The 24,973-nt window shown below is 62.7% G+C and overlaps 2 protein-coding genes across 4 annotated transcripts; both read left to right on the forward strand.

Moving 5' to 3' along the window:
* Window positions 1–6: 6 nt before the first annotated feature.
* Window positions 7–15,224, forward strand: SDF4 (stromal cell derived factor 4). Of its 2 annotated transcripts, XM_015444118.3 has the most exons (7): window positions 7–105; window positions 3,215–3,692; window positions 8,025–8,161; window positions 8,603–8,716; window positions 13,179–13,337; window positions 13,473–13,648; window positions 14,444–15,224. In XM_015444118.3, the coding sequence occupies exons 2-7, from the start codon at window positions 3,367–3,369 to the stop codon at window positions 14,618–14,620; spliced, it is 1,089 nt and encodes a 362-aa protein (XP_015299604.1). In that variant the 5' UTR covers window positions 7–105; window positions 3,215–3,366; the 3' UTR covers window positions 14,621–15,224. The 2 variants fall into 2 exon arrangements, with proteins under 2 accessions (XP_015299604.1, XP_045244833.1); XM_045388898.2 differs by having other exon boundaries at window positions 13,179–13,648.
* A 2,729-nt stretch (window positions 15,225–17,953) lies between these two features.
* On the forward strand, window positions 17,954–23,009 carry TNFRSF4 (TNF receptor superfamily member 4). 2 transcript variants are annotated; one of them, XM_045388921.3, is made up of 7 exons: window positions 17,954–18,124; window positions 18,327–18,449; window positions 18,999–19,229; window positions 19,386–19,452; window positions 20,217–20,413; window positions 20,523–20,651; window positions 20,729–23,009. In XM_045388921.3, exons 1-7 carry the CDS (start codon window positions 17,980–17,982, stop codon window positions 20,797–20,799), a joined length of 963 nt encoding a protein of 320 aa, XP_045244856.1. In that variant the 5' UTR covers window positions 17,954–17,979; the 3' UTR covers window positions 20,800–23,009. The 2 variants fall into 2 exon arrangements, with proteins under 2 accessions (XP_045244856.1, XP_005545179.1); XM_005545122.5 differs by having other exon boundaries at window positions 18,999–19,100.
* The last annotated feature ends 1,964 nt before the right edge of the window (window positions 23,010–24,973 follow it).

The following is a 24,973-nucleotide window of genomic DNA, read 5'->3' on the forward strand; positions in this document are numbered from 1 at the left end:
GCCTCCGCCCGCAAGAAAGATGGCAGCGGCCTGATCCGGGCCCGTTGACGGCGTCACGGGCGCTTCGCTCCGGTCCTCGGATCCAGGGCGCGGGGAGGCAGGCCGGTGAGTGAGGGTCCCGGGGCGGCCGTTGCAGGCCGCTAGGCCAAGTGTCCACGCCGGCCGGACGGCGAGGGCGGGTCTGGAGGCCGCCGCCGTCTCCCGCCCTGGGCTGGGGCATCGTCCGTCCGCTCGGCCTCGAGCCCTGGCGAGACTTCGCCGCCACCGGGGCTTCCGGGACTCCGGGGGGCAGGGACGGGCCGACGACGCGGGCCTCTCCGGCCGCCGGCACGTCTGGTCTTCTATTGGCCAAAACCTACGAGTGCCACCGCGAAACGGAGGCCGAGGGAGTCTGGTTGGACTCGCGTTTATCGGCGAGGCGACCTTGGACGAGCTGTCCCGCTTCCCTGCGCCTCCGCCTCCGCTTCTGAACTCGCGGACCCCCCTCCCCAGTTTGTAGGGTCTGGAGAGGTGAAGTCGGCTGCGTGGAGCGCTTGGTGTCTGGCTCAGAGGCGGTGTCATGAACCCTGTCGAGCTTTTAGAATCCAACCGTGTGTGTTCGCCGCCGGAAATAGCCGCGTTCCACCCGAGCTGAAGCCCGGGGATGACGGAGACATAGCGTCTCTGTCTAAGCTGTTGACCACGTCCGCTTCGCAAGGGTGTGCTGAGTCCACGCTGGGAACTGAGCTGCTGGGGGATGGCGAAGTGGAAACCCCATTCCGGTGGGACAGGCCGGCGCCGCTGTGCTGCGAGCCTCGCTCACCGTGATGGAGAGATACTCTGAAGCCAGGGGAGGAAGCGCCACTTGATGGACTCCTGATATTTATAGTTATTTTGGGGTTACTTTTTTTTCCCCCTTTTTCGAGACAGGTTTCTTTTTTTTTTTTTTTTTGAGACGGAGTCTGGCTCTATCCGCCAGGCTGGAGTGCAGTGGCGCAATCTCCGCTCACTGCAAGCTCCGCCTCCCGGGTTCACACCATTCTCCTGCCTCAGCCTCCTGAGTAGCTGGGACTACAGGCGCCACCACCACGCCCGGCTGATTTTTTGTATTTTTAGTAGAGACGGGGTTTCACTGTGTTAGCCAGGATGGTCTCGATCTCCTGACCTCATGATCCGCCCGCCACGGCCTCCCAAAGTGCTGGGATTACAGGCGTGAGCCACCGTGCCCGGCCTTGTTTTTGTGTTTTAAAGAGACACGCTCTCACTGCGTTGCCCAGGCTGGTCTCACCGTCCTCCTGCCTCAAGTATACCGTGTAACTCATCAAGATAAGTAGAATCAAGAACTAGCCTTGTCCTCTCTAGGAACAAAGTACACTCTCTTTGCTTGCCACAGAATGTGTTTACGACTGTAGTTAGTGGAGTCAGCACCAGGAGGAGGTGTCTTGGTTCTTAACCAGGACACTCCCCTGGTCAGGCGAGCTGGGACAACAGGAACAGAATTATACCACCACTAGGGAAGGGAAAAGCCCTCAGCCATGTTCAGAAAATCAGGCCGGGTGCGTGGCTCACGCCTGTAGTCCCAACACTTTGGGAGGCCAAGGCAGGAGAATCACTTGAGGTCAGGAGTTCGAGGCCAGCCTGGCCAACATGGTGAGACCCTATCTCTACTAAAAATACAGAAATTAATGGAGCATGGTGGCAGGCGCCTGTAATCCCAGCTAACTGGGAGGCCGAGGCAGGAGAATCACTTGAACCTGGGAGGCGGAGGTTGCAGTGAGCCGAGACTGCACCACTGCACTCCAGCCTGGGCGACAGAGTGAGACTCTCTCTCAAAAAAAAAAAAAAAAAAAACCAGACATGACCCCTCACCCGGGGCTTCCTTCCTTGGGTGACCCCAGGCTTGTACCCCTGTTGGTTTGTGGCAGAGACTACACTGACTTCAAGGCCCTTTCATGGCGGCCCCACTGGCGTTTCTCGGTGCCTGGAGGCAGCATTTCTCTGTCTAATATTACACAAGGTAGCATTCATTGAGCACCTACTGTGTGCAGAGTGGCAGGTGCCAGGACAGTGAAGCTGAGTAAGACGGCCACAGGAGCCTCAGTCCATGTGTGTTCAGGAAACAGCTGCAACACGGGTCGGGGGGGCCTCAGCGGCACCCGGAAGGACCCGCAGGTGTTTGCCGGAGGAGCCGACTGTGAAAGTAGCAAGCTCGTGGGTGGGAAGGACCCCGAGTTTCCTTTGGGATACGTGAGGCATGAGGCCCTGTGAGCCCCTGCTTCCCACCAGGACTGGCCATGCCTCGGACGCCAAGACAGGCTTCTGGGCTCCCCAGCCTTGGCGTTCACTTACGAGTGTGGGCAAGGGCACGTGTGTGTAATATGTGCATGCATGAGTGTGGACGTGTGTGTGCGCACCTCTGTGTGTGGGGGCTGTGTTTGCTGGGACCAGGCCCTGACACCCTCTGCCCTTAGGGTTGGCTGTCTTCGCAAAGCCTGGTGGTGGGGGGGCAGGGAGAGCCTCCTGTTTCTTAGTGAGAAGCTGAGGCCTGGGAGACCACATGACTTAGCCAAGGTCATAGATCTCAAGAATGTTCAAGTCAGGGTCTGGAGAGTGACCATAACCCCATGGGCCAGTGACATGATGCCAGGAGGGACAGAGCCAGGCCCCACAGGAAGGCTGTGCTGTAGGTGTTGGGCGGCGGGGACAGGTTAGCCCCTGGAGGTGTTGACGGTTCAGGAGAGAGCTGGAAAGATGGAGAGACAGGGCTGAAAACTCAGTGTCTGTAAAATAGGGAAAAAAGACTAGGCACAGTGACTCATGCCTGTAATCTCAGCACCTTGGGAGACTGAGGCAAAAGGATCGCTTGAAGCCAGGAGTTTGAGACCAGCCTGGGCAATACAGCAAGACCTGTCTCTGCAAAAGATAAAATAAAAATAGCCCGGCATGGTGGTGCGCGCCTATGGTTGCAGCTGCTCGGGTGGCTGAGGCGAGAGCATCCCCTGAGCCCAGGAGTTCGTGGTTGCAGTGAGCCGTGGTCGCTACTGCACTCCAGCCTGGGTGACAGAGCAAGACCCTGTTTCTAAAAATAAAGAAAAAACACCACGTGTGATCTGGGGAAAACAATGCCACGTGTGGTCTGGATCCTGTGAATTGAGGATGTGTTTCATGTTGCAGGATAGACGTGCTTGGGGAAGTCTTTGCTAGTCTCACTAATGACGTGTCTGTGTCTCTGCAGCCCGTGAGCCGCTCGTCCCAGCCTGTAGCCGTCCTGGGGACACAGAGCCCTCCGTGGTGCCTGGGGCTTGGATTGGAGCCAGGACCTCACTTCCTCCTCTGCCCCTGCCCCTGCCCCTCCCAGCACCTGGCCCACACCCAGCAGCCCACCCCATGGTCTGGTCCTGGGTGGCGATGGCGTCCAGGTGGGGTCCCCTCGTCGGCCTGGCTCCGCGCTGCCTCTGGCTCCTGGGGGCGGTACTCCTGATGGATGCGTCAGCACGGCCTGCCAACCACTCGTCCACTCGAGAGAGAGCGGCCAACAGGGAGGAGAACGAGATCCTGCCCCCGGACCACCTGAACGGGGTGAAGCTGGAGATGGACGGGCACCTCAATCGGGGCTTCCACCAGGAGGTCTTCCTAGGCAAGGACCTGGGGGGCTTTGAGGAGGACGTGGAGCCACGGCGGAGCCGGAGGAAGCTGATGGTCATCTTCTCCAAGTAGGTGCCGCGTGTGCCCAGGCTGGGGGCCGCTGCGTACGCTCGCCCGTGTGTTCCTGGCCTGGCTTTGCGCAGCGGGGGCGCCACATCCTGCGTCAGGACCTGCCGGGCTGGTAGGGCGTGCCGGGCTGGGAAGGCGTGCCGGTGATCAGCGCCACTTCCAGCCTGCTGTGTTTGCACTGAGGCCTGTGCTGGCAACCTGGAGCGGCTTCTTGAAGGCCCTGGGTCCAGTGAGGGCTCAGAGGGCCAGAGTGGGCTGCGTGGCTGTGCCTAGGACAGTCTGGAGGAGGAGCCCTCCCGGCACTGCGGTGGTCAGTGTCCTCCATGCTGAGGGGCAGATGCCGGCCACGGGCAGCCTCTGCAGGCTGCAGCACCAGTTGGACGAGGCCTGGCTGAGGAGTGAGGGGCAGCCACGGGCAGCTGGAGAGCTGGTACAGGGTGCTCTGGGCTCCTCCTGACACACCCTCTGCCCTGTGTGTCTGGGGTCCCTGTCACACACGGGTGGGCAGTGTGTCGTACACGGGCTGGGGGTGTGTGGGGTTGGCTTGTTTTGCTGGCCTGTTCGAGAGCAGAGCTGTGCTGTCAGTGGCCCATCCCTGCCCCCGCCCTGCCACGTCCCCGAGGCTCTCTCGCTGCCTCTGTGCCTAGTGCCGAGCTTTCTCCCCCCACCCCATCCTCGAGTCTCGGGAGCCTTGTGTAAGGGATATAAGATGAGTCAACCTGACCACTCACCCACAAGGAGCCAGGTGCTGCACGGGAGCCTTACTCCTTGTGGCACGGCCGGGGTGCCCTGCGGTGTGGCCCTGGAGCCCATGTGCACTCAGCGCTGGCCTCACTCCTGGAGGCAGAGCAGGGTCAGGACATGCCCATGAGTCCTTCAGGCCAGCCGGGGTGCTGGGCAGGGAGCCAGGGTGCAGGTGAGAGAACACTCTGGGCCTCCTGGGACCTGTGGGACCCGGGCATACGGAGGCAGCCCCTGCCACAGGGCGTGGCCACAGGCTCACCTTCCTGCAGGGCCTGGTGCTCCAGGGCCAGTGCAGAGGGGCAGGTGGCAGAGCTGGTGAGCAAGGGGGTTGGGTAGGGCTGGGGCCCAGGGGTGCAGGTACAGGTAGGGAAGGTGTGAGGACTGGCCTGGCTGTGCCAGGGCCCTGGGCTGAAGGCCAGGCAGGAGGGCCCTGAGGATCCAGGTTTTTGGGCAGAGCACAGGTGAGCTGGTGGGACAGAGGCACGGTGCCAGCTGGAGGACCTGGGCGCCAGGTGTGGCGTCCCTTTGCACCTCTCCCCAGATGGCATGGTTCAGGGATCCTTTCGTAGCCTGAGTTCACTTGGTGGTGACCTGACCAACCATGAAGAGGCTGCTGGTGCTCCCTGGGGCCTGTCAGGTTCACTACCCTGAGCTCACGCAGGCCTGGCTCACGGCGTCACAGGGGAGGGTCCCCGTCCCTGCTCGGCCAGTGCTGAGGGTGGGCTGCATGCCTGGGCGAGGGGAGTTGAGGCGTCTGCTCGGCGCATCTCCGGCTGGACCGGGGTTTCTTTTTGGTGCCTGTAACGAAACCCCGAGCCATCTCGTTTGAGGAGGAGGCGGGGTCCCATTTGAGGAGGCGGGGGGCGTGGAGAGTGGGACGTAGCAGCAGGTCTCCGGGTCCCCGACACCAGCGCCGAGCGGCGACAGCGGCCGCCGTGGGTGTTCAGACTTCCCTCCCCAGCATGCGGGTCCCTTCTCACCCCCATTCTGCGCAGGGCCCTGTCCCTCCAGGACCTATGTTCACTCAGCTGTCCTGTCTCCTCTGCCTCCTCTGGGCTGGGACGGCATCTCAGACTCCGGTTTTTTTGTGGACGTAACAGTTCTGAGGAGGACTGAACAGGAGGTTTTAGAATGTCCCTCAGTGGGATGTGTTTCCTCCTGACTGTACAGTGTTGAGGGTTTTTAGAAAGAACACCCAGAGGGGAGGTGCCCTGTCCTAGGGGCTTTTGAGCTTCACTTTCCTTCCCGCTTCCCAGCACCATGAGATGCTCCAGGCTTTACTTCCCGCTTCCTGGCACTGTGAGGTGCTCTAGGCTTGCCTCTGTGCCGCCTGCCCCAGTGCAGTAGCTGCTGCCTTTCCAGGGACCCCTGGCTCCTGTGGCTGGAGCTGGAAGCCAGGGTCTGGGCACGGGGCATCTTGCCCTTGTCCTCTCAGGAGTCAGAGGTCGATAACATGCGTGTGCACTAGCCCAGTCACATCTGCGTGCTGCCAACCCTGTTCATGTGTGTGTGCTGTGTACACGCGGGTCTGGCCTGTGTACCTGCATGTGTGCATGCCAGTCCATGTACCTGCACTGCCCTGCAGCCGTGTCTTCAGGCACCTGAGTTTGGATGAGCGACTCCTCGCCGACGTCTTGACTGGAATCCTGCGCCACGTGGTTCTTTCCACCTTTTTGTTCTGCTCGTGTGCACCCATGTCTGTGGCGCATGTGGAGCATGTGGTGTCTGTGGCGTGTGTGGAGCACGTAGAGCATGTGGCCCGTGTCTGTGGTGTGTGTGGAACGTGTGGCATGTGTGACCCGTGTCTGTGGTGCATGCGCGCTGTGTGGAGCATGTGGCCTGTGTCTGTGGCATGTGTGGAGCTTGTGGTCCATATCTGTGGCGCGTGTGGAGCGTGGCCAGAGCAGTCGGGGATGCAGCTGTCCACGCGAGGCTCCCCAGGTGCCCCACCTGCCACACGGCCATCCAGGCGGCGCCCTCCCTGGCCGGTGTACTGTGGGGACTGTGGAGCTGAGGGTGCCTCCCAGGTCCATCCACCTCTGGGCTGCCGTGGCTGCTGAGGGAGGGGCGTGTGTGAGCGGTGGCCTGGCCTCCTTCTGTGGGGATCTCTGCCCAGTGCCTCTAAGCCGTGCCTGCGGTGTGTGCACCATGGAAGCTGGCCTGGCCCAGGTCCAAGAGGCCACACCCACCTGACGAGGGCCTGCTTGCCACCTCGTAACGTGGCCGCGGCTGCCCCTGAGTGGAGCATAGGGGCAAGGGGCCAGGGCACCCTACTCTTAGGGACGCCTCCAGCAAATGCACCAGCCGGGGTCTCGAGACCTTGCACCTCTGGAAGCCCTGCCTCCCAGCGCTGTTGCCCTGGGGTTAGGTTTCCAACAGGTGAGCTCAGGACACGTGCAGCCTCAGCAGGGGCAGGTGCTTGTGGCTTCCACGAGGACATGATGGTAAAGCCAAGCTCTGTGAAGCTGGGATGGAAGTGACTTGTCCTGGGGCCTTGGCCTCCTGACCTGGCCTGTGCTGACGCTGTGTCCTCAATCTGTGTCCCTGTCTCCCAAGTCTTTGGACACAATGTTAAGTCCCCACAGGCTCTTTTTCCTCAATCTTATCACTTGACGTTTATATGAAGGGTTTTGTTTTGTCTTGTTTCGAGTCGGGGTCTTGCTGGGCCGCCCAGGCTGGAGTGCAGTGGTGGTATCACAGTTCGCTGCAACCTCCATGCCCCAGGTTCAGGCAGCCCTCCCGCCCCAGCCTCTTGAGTAGCTGAGACCACAGGTGCACGCCATCGCACCTGTCAGATTTTTGTAATTGTTTTTTGTAGAGGTGGGGTCTCCCTATGTTGCCCAGGCTGGTCTTGAACTCCTGGGCTCAAGTGATCCACCCATCTCAGCCTCCTAGCGTGCTGGGATTCTAGGTGTGGCCACTGTGTCTGGCCTGTATGAAGGTTTTTCTGTAGCCACACGTGAAGCATCTAAAATAAAACATGGGCTGGGCCTGGTGGCCACACCTGGAATCTTAGCACATTGGGAGGCTGAGGTGGGTGGATCATTTGAGGTCAGGAGTTTGAGACCAGCCTGGCCAGCATGATGAAACCCTATTTCTACTAAAAATACAAAAATTAGCCGAGCATGGTGGTGGGCCCCTGTAATCCTAGCTACTTGGGAGGCTGAGGCAGGAGGATCACTTGAACTCGGGAGGTAGAACTTGGAGTGAGCCGAGATTGTGCCATTGCACTCCAGCCTGGGCGACAGAGTGCGACTCCGTCTCAAAAAATAAAACGTGAAGAGTGTGACTTTCGGAAGCTGTGGTTGGAGAGGGGAGTCTGGTGGTGATTCTGTGTGACGGAGGGGGAGGGTCCATGCATCCCCCTGGGGAGGGGACCGTGGCATCCACCTTCCCCAGTGTCTCTGGCGTGGCCCCCCCCACCCCGGCCCCCACGTCCCAGATGTTTCTTGTGTCGTCCGGTGGAGCCTGTCACCGTCGGTGGCAGGTTCACACTGCCATGGAGTACTCGGCCAGCGGCGTCCATCTGGCTGTTCAGGGTCTGGGGGCCCAGTCTGATGGCTGCCTGCCCATCTGCTGTCCTGCAGGGTGGACGTGAACACCGACCGGAAGATCAGTGCCAAGGAGATGCAGCGCTGGATCATGGAGAAGACCGCCGAGCACTTCCAGGAGGCCATGGAGGAGAGCAAGACACACTTCCGTGCCGTGGACCCCGATGGGGATGGTACTGCGGCCGGGCCGGGGTGGGGGCGGCGGGCAGGGCCATGGGCCTTGCCTGGTGCCTGGAGGGCAGACAGGCCAGTTATGAGGGATGGGCGGTGGGGAGGCATCAGCCGGAGACCCTGAGGTGTGGTGGGCGCTGAAAGCTGGGTTCGTGATGCCAGAATCTTGGTGACAAAGGCGTGTGTGCCAAGCACTGGGCGTGGCCCATGGAAGGCGCCTCTTAGGACTTTGGGGCCTTCACCTGGTGGTGCCGAGGCACAGACATTCCCAGCTGGCCTCACAGGTGAGGAGGCGGGTGCGGGGTGCTGGCCGGGGCCCTGGGGCTCCAGACACTGGCATCCTGCCGCCTCCAGCCAGGGCAGCAGAGCAATACCCCATCTCAATGGAAGAAGAAGTTCGGCTCAGTGTCAGACATCCTGACAGGTGTGACCTGCTCTTCCAGGCCATGTGTCATGGGACGAGTATAAGGTGAAGTTTTTGGCGAGTAAAGGCCATAGCGAGAAGGAGGTTGCCGACGCCATCAGGCTCAACGAGGAGCTCAAAGTGGATGAGGAAAGTGAGTGCTCAGCCAGGCTCCTGCCGCAGGTCTCAGGACTCCCATGTGTGCATGTGTGCGTGTCGTGTGTACGAGTGCGCCGTGCATGTGTGCTCGTGAGTACGTGTGTGCTCGTGAGTACGTGTGTGTCGTGAGTACGTGTGTGTCGTGTGTACGAGTGCGCCGTGCATGTGTGCTCGTGAGTACGTGTGTCGTGAGTACGTGTGTGTCGTGTGTACGAGTGCGCCGTGTGTGCTCGTGAGTACATGCGGGGTGTGTGCGTGTCGTGTGTACGAGTGCGCCGTGCATGTGTGGGTGTGCTTGTGAGTACATCCGGGTGGCCGTTCGTGTGTGCTCGTGAGTACATGCAGGTGAGTGCGCCCTCACGCCCATTGTATGTGCTCGTGCACACGTGTTCATCCTAACTGTATGGCCCAACCTGGGTGGTGGTGGCTGTCAGGAGGGAAGTGGATGAGGCCATTGCCAACTCAGGCACCACCCAGGGGTTTGGTGGGGAGTGTGTGAGCTGTGCCTGGGCGGCTCTCAACTCTGCTGGTGACGGCACCTTCACGGCCGTTACTCAGTTGGGTCCTGCAGAGAATCTGAGGCTGTGCATCTGGGGTGGGACCTGCCCCATACTCTGAAGGCCACCTGAGGCAGAGTTTCCCAGGGAGAGGGCACAGCCTGTGCCTGAGGGCTTGGCCCTGTGGTTTGGGTCTGCTGGAGACATCTGTGTGGCCGTCAGGTGGTCACCAGAGAGTGGTCAGGTCCCAGGGGGAGGCTCTTCCTTGGGTCTGGGGTGTGGCCGTTGGCCAGCAGGGCAACCTCAGCCCTGGGCGGGTCTGAGCTGGTGCCTCTGTGTGAAGAGGGTGGGGCCAGGTGGGGCCCGGCACCCGGGCTAAGGCCAGGCGAGGGGAGAGCCAGGCCACCCTGCGCGGGGCAGGTCTGGGAGCGCTGTCCGGGCAGAAGCCCCTGCTGGCTCAGTCGTGAGGCACAGCTGAGCGGGTACTGTGGCGTTGCTGCCACCCTGGGGCTCTGCGTGCCCTTCCCGGTTGTGCCCGTTGTCTGGTTTGGGCTTTGTGGAGAATGTGCAGCGACGCCGGTCCCATCGCGTCTCGGCTTCCTGGGGTGGCGTCTCTGCTGGGAGCCGTGTTGTTTACGGGGCTGGTCACGTGATAGACGGGGCCGCTCCTGGCAGGCTGGGTGTATCTTACACCTTTATTTGTTGTGCCTGCTCACTCTATCAGTAACACACACTTCCTCACCAGAGTCTGAAGGCAAACCTCCTCTTAATTTATTTCTTTTTTCATGAGACGGTCTCACTCTGCTGCCTACCCTGTACCTTCCCGGGCGCAAGGCAATCCTCCCACCTCAGCCTCCCAGGTGGCCGGGACCTCAGTCACTGTCACCATGCCAGGCTAACTTTTGTATTTTTTGTATGGACAGATTTTGCTCTGTTGGCCAGGTTGGCTTGAAACTCCTGGACTCAAGTGATCCGCCCACCGCAGCCTCCCAGAGTGATCGGCGTGAGCCACTGCACCTGCTCTTAACCTCTCTTTTTTTAATTTTTAATTTTTTATTGTTTGAGAGTGAGGGTCTCACTGTTGCCCAGGCTGGAGTGCACTGGTGCAATCTCGGCTCTCTGCAGCCTCCACATTCTGGGCTCAATCTGTCCTCCTCGGAGAATAAAAAAAGTAAAGGTGTAAGATACGTTCCTGCCAGGAACGGCCCGTATCATGTGACCAGCCCCCATGGCGGGGCGGCCTCCTGAGTAACTGGGACCACCAGTGCGTGCCACCATGCCCCACTGATGCAAAAATATATATTTTGTAGACACAAGATCTCCTCATGTTGCCTTAGGCAGGTGTCAAACTCTTGGGGTTTGAGAGGGTTCAAGTGACCCGCCTGCCTCGGCCTCCCCCCGTCCTGGAGTTGCAGGCGTGAGCTCCTGTGCCTGGCCTTGACCTTCTAGAATGATGTGGAGACTTTTGAGCCTGTTGGCTCTGCCTGCCCTTCTCCCAGTTCATGTACTCTCCTCTGGAGTTTGGTCGTGTCCTTTCTAAATTTTACCAATTGGACGTTAAAAAAACTAAAAAAGGCCGGGCGCATTGGCACACGCCTATAATCCCAGCACTTTGGGAGGTCGAGGCGGGCGGATCACGAGGTCAGGAGATCGAGACCATCCTGGCTAACACGGTGAAAACCTGTCTCTACTAAAAAATACAAAAAATTAGCCAGGCGTCGTGGCGGGCGCCTGTAGTCCCAGCTACTCGGGAGGCTGAGGCAGGAGAATGGTGTGAACCCGGGAGGCGGAACTTGCAGTGAGCTGAGATCCTGCCACTGCACTCCAGCCTGGGCGACAGAGCGAGACTCCGTCTCAAAAAAAAAAAAAACTAAACTCAAAATAAGAGGATCTCCCTGTGTTGCCCAGGCTGGTCTCGAACTCCGGCCTCAGCCTCTCAGCGTGCTGGGATTACAGGCACAAATCCCAGTACCTGGCCAAATTGGATGTTATTATTTCCTTTCTGAAAGAGTGGTTTACGTTTTCCTCACCGCACACGGTTTGTGCCTCCACCCGGGTCCCGCGTTCCCTGCTGTCCTGCCGGTGCCTTTAACCTTCGTCCCGTTGGTGAGCTTTTGTGCAGCAAGTCCAGCCTGCTGGCGATGTGCTGTGGTGGGAGGCCCTTGTGTTTGCCCGCGCCCCAACTCCGATTGTGTCTGTCTGTCCTTGGTGCCATTTTCTGCCCAGGACATGTCCCACCTGGACCTAGAGCTCTGTGACATCCCTGTGAAGCCTTCGTCTACTTTTGGGGCTCAGCAGAGGTGTATGTAGAATTCACTCTGCGTTCTGGAGGTCCCCGTGCGTGCTGAGGTGCCGTTCCCTGCCCAGCCGTGTCCGATCCGTCTTGGTCCCCCCGACCTCGGGGTGCCTAGGACCCCCCACCTCTTTGGGTATTTGGTTTCTGGCTCGGGAAGAGCAGTGGCCAGGTCCTGGAGGGAGGGCCTGGGAAGCACTGGTAGGCGTTGCTCCAGCGACCTCCGACCCCTCCCTGCATGGCTCCTGTGAGGGCCATGGCATGAGTCCTGGGGCTGCTGTTCTCGTGCTGCAGACCTGATTCTGGGGACTGCGGTGAAGGCATGGCAGGCGGGCATCGCCCCTGTCCCCTGCCTCCGTTGCTACATCTCTCTGGGTCTGAGGTTGGGGCTGGGCGGCGGCTGTGAGAATCCTGTGCTGGAGAAGGCAGCTCTCAGCCGGCCTGTCTGGTGCATCTGTGCCTGTCCTGAGTGAGTCTCAGTTCAGCCCCGTCCATCCCTCCCAGGAGCTGCGGTGGAGCCAGACAGGGAGGGGTGCCCCAGGACCCTCAGCCCCGTCACTCCTGTCTTCCTTTAAGTGAACTGGTCGTGTAGGAGGAGGTTGTTCAGAAAGGGATGAGGAGACGGCAACTAGGCCTCATCCTCCTGCAGTGACTGTGACCCAGAGGCTGCGGCGTTTGTGGCAGGGGCTGCGGCCAGGGCAGAGTCGGGCCTCACTTGCAGGGGCTGAGCCTCAACACTGGACTTGGCCACTGACCACAGCGAGCCCCAAGATGGGGCAGGAGGTTGTGGTTCTGCCCTGGAGACCGAGACAGGCCCGGGCTGAGGGTGGCATGGGGCCCTTGGGATGCGTGGGGACCTCGGGGTGAGGGGTCGTCAGGGCCGGGAGGGCACAGCGGGAGCGCGGGGGCCACACACCCAGAGGCAGTACCGTGTCCCAGCCGGGAGGCTCTGCTCAGCCCCTGTCTCAGTCATTTCTAGAAACTGTGTTTTCCTCCCTGTGACGTCACACATGACGGAAACGGAAAGGGCAGTGAGTCCTTTGCCCTGCGGCGCCAGGGCGGTCCTGCGTGTGGGTGATTGGCTCCTCCGGAGGGGCAGATGCGGGTGTGTGGGGGGGCCCAGGCCCATCCTGAGGGGTCCCGGGCATGAGGGGGTCTGAGCTATGTCCTGGGGATTCTGGGCCATGGGAAGGTTCTGGATCATGTCTTTGGGTGTCTGGGCTGTGTGGGGGGTCCAGGCCATGTCTTGGGGTCCAGGCTGTGTGGGGTCCAGATTCTGACTTGGGAGTCTGGGCTGTGTCCGTGGAGAGTCATGGCCATCCATGTATCGGGGGTCCAGGGTAGGGGGTCCAGGCTGTCTTGGGGTATCTGGGCTGTGTGGGGGGTCCAGGCTGTGTTTGGGGGGGCCTGGGTCATATCTTGGGGGGTCTAAGCTTTGTCTTTGGGGATCAGGCCTGTGGGGGGCTCTGGGTTATGTCCTGGCGGGGGGTCCAGGCTGTGTCTTGGTTGTCTGGGCCATGTCCGGGGGACCTGTGAATCCTGGAGGGTGGGGCCCCGGTCTCGTGGGCGGCTATGTCCCTCAAGTTCAGGCAGCACCTCTCGGAGCTTTCTGGCTTTGCGTGCTGGCGTCTGTCTGCCTCGATGCCCACAGGCTGCGCCCCTCTCAGCACAGGAAGTCCTGGAGAACCTGAAGGACCGCTGGTACCAGGCAGACAGCCCCCCCGCGGACCTGCTGCTGACGGAGGAGGAGTTCCTGTCGTTCCTCCACCCCGAGCACAGCCGGGGGATGCTCAGGTTCATGGTGAAGGAGATCGTCCGGGACCTGGGTGAGGCTGGGTCCAGCCTGGCTGGCGCGCCAGGGCCCGGGGACCAACGGCAGGGGCCGGGCATCGCCGGGAAGTCGGGTAAGGTCCTGCGGGAGCCCCAGCCTGGGTGTGGGCTGATCCGTTCCCGTCTCACAGACCAGGACGGGGACAAGCAGCTGTCCCTGCCGGAGTTCGTCTCCCTGCCCGTGGGCACCGTGGAGAACCAGCAGGGCCAGGACATTGACGACAACTGGGTGAAAGACAGAAAAAAGGAGTTTGAGGAGCTCATTGACTCCAACCACGACGGCATCGTGACGGCAGAGGAGCTGGAGGTGAGCCCTGGTGCAGCCGCGTCCCGGAGCCAGCCCTGCGAGGCACTGTGTGCGGAGGGGCCGGCGGATCTGGGCCTGAGACAGGAAGCCATGCTGGTGTCCAGCCTGAAACTCCCCCTGGGCCGGTCACTGGGGCGTTTGCTCAGCGGCGTCCACCAGACCGCGTGGCCATGGTTGGCGTTTAGGTTCAAATGGATCAGAGACAGGCGAGCCTGGCCGGGCTCCATCCTCAGGTTCTCACGGCCCCTTTTTAACGGGACCACAAGGGGAAGCTCCTGCTGGGCCCAACTTGGAGGCAGGTGCAGGTGGGCGGGGCGGCCTGTGCCACATGGCTGGAATTTACCACCTTCCTTTGAAGCGTTTTCACTGGTATCATGTGTAGGCTTGTTTGTCTCCACTGCTGAATGAGTCACCTTGTTTTTATGTAGAATCCTGTGATCCCTGGCGACAGCCAGTGAGCCCGGCCCAGGTTAGGGATCCTTCAGAACTGGGGTTCAGGCCGGGGTAGCCCCTGTACCCCGTGACCCCTGCCGGCCACGGGCAGGCCTTCCAGGGCCCCCGGCTTCTCCCTGCCCTGTGCCCTTCTCATTTGTGCCGCCTCCCTTCGGGAACCTTCCAGAACATGCCCACACTCCTGCTGCAGCCAGCAGGCACCTTAAATAGCCACTTCGTGTGGATGACCGCGGAGCTCGGGCCCAGCTGTTCCTCCCCCGAGCGGAGCCGGGAGGGCCTCCCGGGCGGCTGGCACTGGGAGGGGGAAAGGCGGATGCTGACCTGTGCCCCGCTCGCCCGCAGAGCTACATGGACCCCATGAACGAGTACAACGCCCTGAACGAGGCCAAGCAGATGATCGCGGTCGCGGACGAGAACCAGAACCACCACCTGGAGCCCGAGGAGGTGCTCAAGTACAGCGAGTTCTTCACCGGCAGCAAGCTGGTGGACTACGCGCGCAGCGTGCACGAGGAGTTCTGAGCGCCCAGCGCGCCCCGCGCACCACCAGAGCGGCCCCGCGGGCGACTCCAGGCTCCGTGGCTGTCCCGGACCCCAGCCCCTCCCTGCCACCCACCACCGGCCGACCGTGGCCGCCCCAGTTGATCAGCGACGAGTCCCCCCACAGCGCGCACCCCCGCGAGGCTCAGCGAGGCGTCCCCACCGCGGCGCGCACCCCGGCGAGGCTTCTGCTGTGATGCGGCCGGGGTGCGGGGCTGGGCTGCGGCTCCGCGGCGCCTCCTCCTCCCTGGTCCCTCGAAATCGCTGCATCTCACTTCTGAGAACGAAATCTCGCTTCAGGCACTCTGCCGACGGCGCTGACCGCATCGCGGCCGGAACCTCTGGGCCCGGCCCCTCCCAGGGCCACCGCTCCGTGGGAAATAACAGCTTCTCCGTTTCCTTGAAAACTGAACGATTATTAAAAATAGATTAAACTTCGCTGGAAATGAGTAGCCACGAAGTTCAGGGGAGGGCGCCTGGTCCTTCCCGGGCCTGGCAGGTTGGAGCCACCCAGGTCCCACAGCTGCCGCCGAGAAAATGCGAATATTTGTTGTGACAAGAATCACATTAATTTACTGTAAACATAGTTGCCTTTTTGGTCAGCTTCATTCTTTGGGTGTGAAACAAAACACAACACCAGCGTGGCACGTCTGTGGTCAGAGTTTCCGCTGGAGGCAGATGCTGGGTCAGGCGGAGGTCGTGGCCCGTCGGAGGTGATTCTCCTGGCCGGCAGGGACGGCAGGGGCTCTGGGAGGACGGGGGGCAGCGCTGTGTGTGTGAGCAGGGGTCCTGAGGGCAGCAGAAGTGTCCATTGAGTTTGGGGTTTGGACATTTAAGGCAGGAGCCAGAGCCACCTAGGGGAGTTTTGGGTGGAGGATGGCAAGGCCTTCGGGTGCAGAGGGGCGGGCCCAGCCCCGGGAGGGGCAGAGAAGGGGGGGTGTGAGGACGGCTGGTGGGGGTCTCGCCCTGTGGCGTGTGGGGGCCCAGGCTCTTTCCTGGCTTTCCCGGCGGGAACTCAAGGAAGCCAGGAGTGCCCCCTCCTCAGTCTGCCCTGCAGTGCCCGTGTGACTGGCCTCTGCCCGGAGCCCACCTGCCCAGGTGCCCCTACGGGGCCGAGAGGGCAGGTTGGCACCTGGGCTGGTTCCCAGGCAAACAGGATTCACAGAGCCATGGCCAGGCAGGTGTTGGGAGGAAGGTCCCGTGCCCTACTGGAAGGGGCTGTAATTCCCTGGAGCCAACCTTCGGTGGCCTGGACTTTGCCCTTCCCCATCCATGGCCCCAGGCCAGAGCCAGGGACCATCACAGCCTCAGCAGCTGAGGGCCATTCACCCAGAAGTGGGAGGTGTGAGCTGAGGCCATGCTGGACTGGACATGAGGGCGGGGGGACAGCTGGGTGTGTGGCGGCACCTGACCCTTCCGAGGCCCCGGCCACCTCCAGTCTGGTACTGGAGGAGCAGTGGCCACCCGCGGGCTGCCCTGGGCCGCCCGCGACACCACTGTGCAGAGTGGAGAGCCCAGCCCCTGGGGATGCGGTTTGAGCTGCAGGCTGCCTTGCAGACCTCGGGTGTCCTCAGCTCTGGGTCGGTGTCCAGTCTCCTGTGGCCACTCCACATCCGGTTCCGTGGACACAGCGGGGCTTTCTCGGACCTGTGAGCTTCAGCCCAGGACAAGGAGACCTGAGCTTCCTGGGCAGCTTCAAGCAGGAGGGGCCATGCCCCACCCTGGGGCCACTGCAGGTGCCAGCAACGTGCTGGGGGTGCCCTCTCCATGGTGCATGGGCCCCACTCACTGCACTTGTGGGCAGACGCGGCCACTTAGGCCCCAGGAGAGCAGTGTTGCCCATCAAGACCCCCAGCTCACCTGAACCTCCAAGAAACCAATTGCAAATACAAGCTTTTTCTCACTGTCGGTGGGAAACCCATGTGAACGCTGGGCGGAAACTTCCAGAAAATTCCAGAACTTTCCTCTTCTGCCCACCTGGGTTGGGGTGTGCACATGCACGCACACGCACTGTCTGGGATGCTCTGAGCCCTTCCAGGATCCTCTCTACTTGTGGGGTTATGGGGAGGGTGACCAAGTTAGGGACCCTCAGTACAAGGGTGAGTGGCCTCTCCCTCCACTCCTTCCCCCTCCAGGCCCAGCGGCCTCCATGGCTGGGAATTTCCCGCGGGTGGGCAGAGGGCAGGCAGCTGTTTCCTGTGCTTCTGGGAGGAGGGGATTTCCAGGCCCTTCCCCGCTGCTCTGTTCCCCTAGAGGCCCCTCTCCACTTGGCAACTTTAAAAATGAACTTTTGGATAATCACAGGCTGGTCACAGTTACTTGAAAGGTACAGAAGGGACCCAGGGAGCCTCTGGCCCCGCACCTGCTCCCCGGCTCTCCAGGCAGTTCCTGTTCTCTGGGCAACCCGTGGAACCTGAGAGCTGTCTGCATCAAGGGAGAAACCTGCCTGCGTGTCCACGTGTGCCAGGTCATCCAGGACCCACCCTCACGACCTCCTCGGAGGCCTGTCTCCAAACACTGCCACATGGGGGTTAGGGCTTCCACGCAGGAATTTAAGGGGCACAGTTCAGCCGTAGACACCTGCCCTGCTCAGGCACACTCAGCGTGGGCCCTGGTCACGGAGCCTCGCTCTGTCGCCCAGGCTGGAGTGCAGTGGCACGATCTCAGCTTTGCAACCTCTGTCTCCCAGGTTCACGCGATTCTGCTGCCTCAGCCTCCCGAGTAGCTGGAATTACAAGCACCCACCACCACGCCCAAATAATTTTTGTATTCAGTAGAGACGGGATTTCGCCATGTTGGCCAGACTGGTCTCGAATTCCTGACGTCAGGTGATCCACCTGCCTTGGCCTCCCAAAGTGCTGGGATTACAGGCATGAGCCACAGCGCCTGGCCGTGGGTGTCTGTCTTACCATGGCTGTGGTCACTGCTGCTCAGAGCTAGTCTTGGGCACTCAAGGGGGACCATGGTCCAGCAGTGTCACAGCTCCGAAGGTCCAGACTGAACAGCTGCCGCTCCTGACTCAGTGCTGCCTCAGTTTACCCACGTGCTCCATGAACCTTTTTGCTGAGGGTTGAGTCGCAGGCCAGGCCCTACTGTGCCCTGGGGTCTGAACATGGTGGTCTGGGGCCGAAGAGGGCAGAAGGCAGAATAAGCCAATGCTGGGGGTGTCCAGACCCCGCCTTTGTGCCCAGCCCACAGCCAGGGTCCCCAGCCTGCCACCTTCCTCCTCCCGCCTCCTCTGCCCTCCTCCCCTCTCCCCTCCCCTCTCCTCCCCTCCTCCACAGTCCTTATAGCCACACCCCGCAAGGAAAACCCAGACTCTGGCGACAGCGGAGACGAGGATGTGTGTGGGGGCTCGGCGGCTGGGCCGGGGGCCGTGTGCGGCTCTGCTCCTCCTGGGCCTGGGGCTGAGCACCACGGCGAAGCTCCACTGTGTCGGGGACACCTACCCCAGCAACGACCGGTGCTGTCAGGAGTGCAGGCCAGGTGAGGCCCAGCTTCAGGAGGGTCTGCCACGCACGGGGCACTCCAGGGACTGGGGGCTGGGGCAGGGATGGGCCAGCCAGGAGGCTGGTCCTGGGGAGGGGGCAGGCAAGGGGCCCGCCAAGCCTGGCAGAGGAGCCGTTTGGGGAGTCCACGGGCGCAAGCCCGGGGCCTGACCGCTGCCTGACGCCGGCCTCTGCTGCAGGCAACGGGATGGTGAGCCGCTGCAACCGCTCCCAGAACACGGTGTGCCGTCCGTGCGGGCCCGGCTTCTACAACGACGTGGTCAGCGCCAAGCCCTGCAAGGCCTGCACATGGTGCAACCTCAGTGAGCTCCCACCTGGCCCCACAGCCCCACCCGGCACAGGGGGCGGCAGCCTGGCAGCCACATTCCCACGCAGCAGCACGGGGCCCCCACAGCCACAGAAACGAACCTCAAACCACAGTGGGGTCTGCTCCGCCACAGGGTCCTTTGAGGAGCTGAGGCATCTCCCGGGGCACCCCCACTCCTTCCGGGCCCAGACTCGGCCCAGGCCACGTGGAGTCGGGGAGACCCCTCTGGCCATGTGGCCTGGCCCTGCTGGCCCGAGCAGTGAGGCTGGGGGCCTGGGCCATGGAGACCCTGCCTCAGGCAGTGCTGGCGGCTGGAGGTGGTGGAGGGGGTGGAGGGGTAGGGAAGGGTGGCTGGGGCTGCCACAGAACCAGCCCCAGGTTGTGGCCAGGAAGGGAGGGCCTCGGGGGCTGCAGGGGCTCCACACCTTGGGGGAGGCTGCAGACCCCCGCCCATGGCCCTCTGTGTGGTGGGGAGGCCAACCTGTCCTTCTTGGGGACCCTGTCCACAGCCCCCACCTGATAACCCCCTCCGGCCCCTGCTCAGGAAGTGGGAGTGAGCGGAAACAGCCGTGCACGGCCACACAGGACACAGTCTGCCGCTGCCGGGCGGGCACCCAGCCCCTGGACAGCTACAAGCCTGGAGTTGGTGAGCTCGGTGGCTGCGGCCGGCAGTTGGGGGTGTCCCAGCGGCTGTCTGTGACGCAGATGGGCCGTGGGCCGCAGGGAACCGGCCCCACTGGTGCCTCCTCTGGCATCCTCAAGACGGGGCTCCCAGGTCAGGGCCCACGGGTGGGATGTGGGCAGGGAGGGCTTCCAGAGGCCAAACCCACCACCCGGCCGTGGGGGGCGAGTGGCAACCCACAGGCTCTGCCCCATGTCCCCAGCACCCAGGGCCTGTGGGCAGCCCCTGACCACCCTATCTTTGTTGCAGACTGTGCCCCCTGCCCTCCAGGGCACTTCTCCCCGGGCGACAACCAGGCCTGCAAGCCCTGGACCAAGTGAGGGGCTGGGGGTGCTGGGGGTCCTGGGGGGCGGGGGGGCTCAGGGGTTGGAGGGGCTGGGAGGGGTGGGGGGGCTGGGGGGAACCAAGGGTGGTTGCAGTGGGGGCTGGGGGGCTTGGGGGGGTGGGGGGGCCGGAAGGGGGCCGGGGGAGTGGGTAGTTAGGACGGAGGAGGGGCCTGGACAGGGGCTGGGAGGGGCTGGGGGGACCTGGGCGGGGCTGAGTTTTTAGGAAGGCAGAGGGGCTGGAGGGCTGGGAGGAGCTGGGAGGGGCTGGGGGTCTGGGAGGGATTGGGGGGGTTAGGAGGGCAGAGGAGCCTGGCCAGGGGCTGGGAGGCTGGGAGGGGCTGGGGGGCTGGGAGAGGCGGGGGGCAGGTGGGGAGAGGAAGCGGAGGTGCTGGTGGCCCTGGGGGCCTGGCTGTGTGGCTGGACCTAGTTGGGGAGCAGGAAGCTGCTGCCTGGGGGCAGCCTCTCCCCATGGGTGGAGCTGGGTGTGTGGGACCCTCACCCTCTGCAGCTGGGAGGCCCTGGGGGCACAGGACAGGGAAGTGCCGGTGGGGGGTGTAGATGTGGGAGAAGGGTGTGTGGCCTTGGAGGCCCCTGTGGAGGGCACGTGGGGCTGGGCAGGGCCCTTGGCTGCTACTGGCCTGGTGTCTGTGGTAGACGCTGCCTGAGGCTGGCCAGCGCGGACCCTGTCATCCCCACTGCATCTCCCGGGTCCCAGGGTGTTTCTGGCCTGAGCAACACCCGCTGCTCCCCACAGCTGCACCTTGGCCGGGAAGCACACCCTGCAGCCAGCCAGCAATAGCTCAGACGCCATCTGTGAGGACAGGGACCCCCCACCCACACAGCCCCAGGAGACCCAGGGCCCCCCGGCCAGGCCCACCACTGTCCAGCCCACTGAAGCCTGGCCCAGAACCTCACAGAGACCCTCCACCCGGCCCGTGGAGGTCCCCAGGGGTAAGGGCGCCTGGCCCAGCCCAGCAGGGCCCCCAACCCAAATAGGAGGAGGGGAGGGCGGCATGGGGGCCCCTCCTGCGGACTCCACCCAGCAGACCCCTTCCCGCAGGCCCTGCGGTTGCTGCCATCCTGGGCCTGGGCCTGGCGCTGGGGCTGCTGGGCCCCCTGGCCATGCTGCTGGCCCTGCTCCTGCTCCGGAGGGACCAGAGGCTGCCCCCCGATGCCCCCAAAGCCCCTGGTGAGTGCCTCGTGGCCCTGCCCCACTGCCCCCACGCGTGAGGCCCACCCACCAATCTCTCCTTTTCTCCCCCCCAGGGGGAGGCAGTTTCCGGACCCCCATCCAAGAGGAGCAGGCTGACGCGCACTCCGCCCTGGCCAAGATCTGACCCGGGCCCACCAAGGTGGACGCTGGGCCCCGCCAGGCTGGAGCCCGGAGGTCTGCTGGGCGAGCAGGGCAGGCGCCGGCCGCCCGCCCCGCCACGCTCCTGGGCCACTCTGCGCCGTTCTAGGTGCCGCTGGCTGCCTCCGGCTCTCTGCTTACGTATGCCATGCATACCTCCTGCCTCGCCGGGCCACAATAAAACCTTGGCAGACGGGAGTCTCCAACTGGCACTGTGGGCTGCGCACCTGTGGCAGGGAGGCCCGGGCCGTGCCCGCCTCTGGCTGGAGAAGGGTCTTGGGCCAGGGTGGAGGTAGCAGGTAGTGGGGTCAAGTGGGACCCTGGAGGTTGGTCCCTGGGTGCAAGTTCTAGATTGAGTGGGGAGCCGGGGGAGTGATTGGGAAGGCTCAGGTCCAGGGCCGCCTGGCGTGGGGGCTGCTGGCCGGCCGCTGACAAGGGTCGCCCTGAGCCCAGGGTCACCCAAGGAGCTTGGGAGCGGCTGACCCCTGGGCCTCTGTGTCCTTGAAGGAAGAGTGTAGAGACCGCTGCTCTTCCCCTCCACACCTGCACCCACCCCCTGCTGCAGCTGGAGGTGGTCCCAGGGCCCCTGAACACTCAGAGGAGTCCATGCAAGGGCCCCTACGTCCCTGCCATGGGTGTCCAGGGGGACAATCACCTTGGAAACCACGGTTTCTGCTTGAGCCAAACTTCTGTCCACCCTGAGGCCCGGCTATGCCACTCCTGTGCACTTACCCACCACCAAGAGGCCTGGGATCTGCACAAGAATGTCCACAGCGACCTCACGTAACGTGGCCCCACAGTGGAGAACGTCCACAGCGACCTCACGTAACGTGGCCCCACAGTGGAGAACGTCCACAGCGACCTCACGTAACGTGGCCCCACAGTGGAGAACGTCCACAGCGACCTCACGTAACGTGGCCCCACTGTGGAGAAACCCAGGCGTCCGCCAGCAGCGTGGATGCATGAGTGCTGGCGTGTTCAGATGAGCTCCCAGCTCCCCGGCCCACACCACAGGTGTCCAAAGAAGGTCCCGAGGACCCGGAGCCATCCCTGGCCACATGGGAATCCTCCCAGCCGGTGTCTGGGAGTGGGACGTCCTCCGAGTCGGTGTCTGGGAGTGGGGTGTCCTCTGAACCGGTGTCTGGGAGTGGGGTGTCTTCCGAGCAGCACATGGGAGTGGGGTGTCCTCCGAGCCGGTGTCTGGGAGTGGGGTGTCCTCCGAGCAGCACATGGGAGTGGGGTGTCCTCTGAGCCGGTGTCTGGGAGTGGGGTGTCTTCCGAGCAGCACATGGGAGTGGGGTGTCCTCCGAGCAGCACATGGGAGTGGGGTGTCCTCCGAGCAGCACATGGGAGTGGGGTGTCCTCTGAGCCGGTGTCTGGGAGTGGGGTGTCCTCCGAGCCAGTGTCTGGGAGTGGGGTGTCCTTCAAGCAGCACAGAGGCTGCTCCCCTGAGGCCACAGCTCGGGAACAAGGCAGGAGCAGCCCTGCAGGCCTCCCACACAGAAGACACCCCGGGTGTCCGAGCGACGTCTGTGTCCCCCGGGAGGTGGAGGTGCCTGTTTGCCTCCGTTGTGCGGAACGGCCGTCAGGGGCAGAAGTGAGTGAAATCCTCCCAAGGGCTAAGCGGTCTCACTCCACATTTTTTTTTTGCCAGAGTCTCACTCTGTCTCCAGGCTGGAGTGCAGTGGCGCAATCTCGGCTCACTGTAAGCTCCGCCTCCCGAGTTCACGCCATTCTCCTGCCTCAGCCTCCTGAGTAGCTGGGACTACAGGCGCCGCCACCACGCCGGCTGATGTTTGTATTTTATTAGAGACAGGGTTTCACCATGTTGGCTAAGCTGGTCTTGAACTCCTGACCTCAGGTGGTACAGCTGCCTCAGCCCCCTAGAGTGCTGGGATTCCAGGTGTGAGCCACCACGCCCGGCCCTCACTGCACTCATGAATGAGAAACACGGCCGAGCCCGGGCACGGTGGCTCAGGCCTAGAATCCCAGCACTTTGGGAGGCTGAGGCAAGAGGCTCAAGAGTCTGAGACCTGCCTGGGTAACATGGCAAGACCCTTTCTCTATGAAAAACAGAAGAAATCAGCCAGGTGGACCATGCCTGTGGTCCCGGCTACTTGGGAGGCCAAGCTGGGAGGATCACTTGAGCCCAAGAGGTCGAGGCTGTAGTGAGATGTGACTGAACAAATAATAAAATGAAATTTTAAAAATTAATTAAGAAGAAACACATGAAGCCTCATGGAAGGTTTTGCTGAGGGCCTGGCACAGCCTGGACGCTCCGGCCGCCGTGGCTGGTGTGGTCCAGCCCTGCAGCTGCACCTACTGCTGCACACAGCGTCCCCGGGCCAGCCTCTGCGTCCTCCATCAGCACGCACTGCCCACGGCTGTCCAGGCCCCTGTGCCTGGCGGACGGCTCCCCTCTCCGCCGATGTTGTGGAAGTGGGGAACCGCCTCGGGGGCGCACAATGGGAGCGCCACGCACCACTCACAGCAGCCCAAGGTGCCGGGACCACAGCGGGCTGTAAGGAAGACGCCCCTCTCTGGCCTTGGGCTGCCCCAGACCCCTCCTGCGTCTGCGGCTGGTTTTCTCCCCCGTTTCTCTCTCTCCTCAAACCTCCGTCTTCCACCCACTCTCTGCCAACCACAAGCCTCCGCCTGCTGTGGAGGGAAGTCGGAGGCCATCCTGTCCCCCACCCAGCACCTTCACCGAGTTCCCCGGGTTCCTGCACAGGGTTCAACCTGCAGGCCCTGCACGGGGTTGGGGCCGTGCCTCTGAGAGCCCCCAGGCCCCCGCCCCGTGGGGCAGGCGAGGCCAGGCCTGCGGGCAGGATGGCGGGTGGGTGGGGGAAGGGGTCCGGTGGCCGGGACTGGAGCGGCCGGCCAGATCCCATGGGGCTGGCAGGTCGAAGGCTGTGGGAAAAGGGCCTCTTCCCCAAACCTGGCACCCACACCCATCGCTTCCTGTTTCCTCTCCTCTGGGCACAGCACCCCCCAGGCCCTGTGGGACTTATTCCCCAGCCAGGACCCCCTGCTGCACCCCCAGATGGACAAGAGACCACCTGCTCTTGGTCTCTGCGCTCACCCCCCGACCCCCTCACCTGACACCACCTCTGTTGGCAACTCCTGCGCCATCTGTGCCCCGGGCTCCGCCTGAGCTCTGGCCCGGTGCCCATCTGCACCCCCCTGCCCGGGCCCCACAGTTGCCCTTCTGGATGCACGCAAGGGCTGCCCCTCGCCCGGCAGCCGCCCTCGCCCGGCCACCCTGTGGGCTGCTCTCCTGCGTGAATGCCCCGTCGTTTGTGTCATTGGCGAGGTGCTCACAAAATACCAGAAAATAAGACGAACAAAATCACCTCCAGCCTCGCAGCCCAAGGACAGAAGTCATGGGGAGCCAGTGAGGGACCTTCCGCAGCGAGAGGGACGGGAGGCGGACGTCACACCCCCGGCAGCCCCTCCGGGGACTCTGTGTGGGGAGCTGCTCGGGCTGCGCCACGGGGCGGGGGGTCCTCTGCCCGCTGGCCGCCTCCCACTTGGCCCATAAACTGCTTGCCCTCCTAACTCTGTCCCTGCCTCTGGAAGCAGGACTCGCACCGTGTGGTTGATGAACATTTATTTAATTTTTTGGGACTGATGAGCGTTATTTACAGGGGACGCATTGTGTCTTCTCGGGCTGCCATCTACCGGCACTCGCCAGGATTGGGGGTGAGCCCAAGCTGGTGCAGAACTCCCGGGGTTTTGAAACAGGCAGGGGCGCAGCCCAGCCTGCCCGGGGTCTCCTCCCTGAGCACCTTCACCTGGCGTCCGGGTCTGACGGCACCTCTTTCTATCCAGGGGCCCAGAGCCCCTCCCAGGCTAGGGGCGGAATGAAGATCTCCAGGCCCCTCAAAGGCCCCCAGGCCCAGATGGCCCCACCCCCTCCGTCTGAGTGTCCAGGCAGCCTGGAGCCGCGGAGACCCCTTCCTTTTCTGCAGTGTCTGAAGACGGCCTCTCCGAGGCAGGCTCCTCCATCTTGGATCTGAGAACTCCAGGGTGTCACAAACAGCTAATTCCCGTCATTTACCCTGGGAAAGGAGGAACCGCCTTATGGGGTGAGGTGGTGGCTGCAGGTCTCAAAGAGGTGTCTAACCACATCCAGCTGTGGGCACAGCTACGCTCAAGTT

This window comes from Macaca fascicularis, chromosome 1 (genome assembly GCF_037993035.2).
Source record: "Macaca fascicularis isolate 582-1 chromosome 1, T2T-MFA8v1.1".
In the NCBI taxonomy this organism is placed as follows: domain Eukaryota; kingdom Metazoa; phylum Chordata; class Mammalia; order Primates; family Cercopithecidae; genus Macaca; species Macaca fascicularis.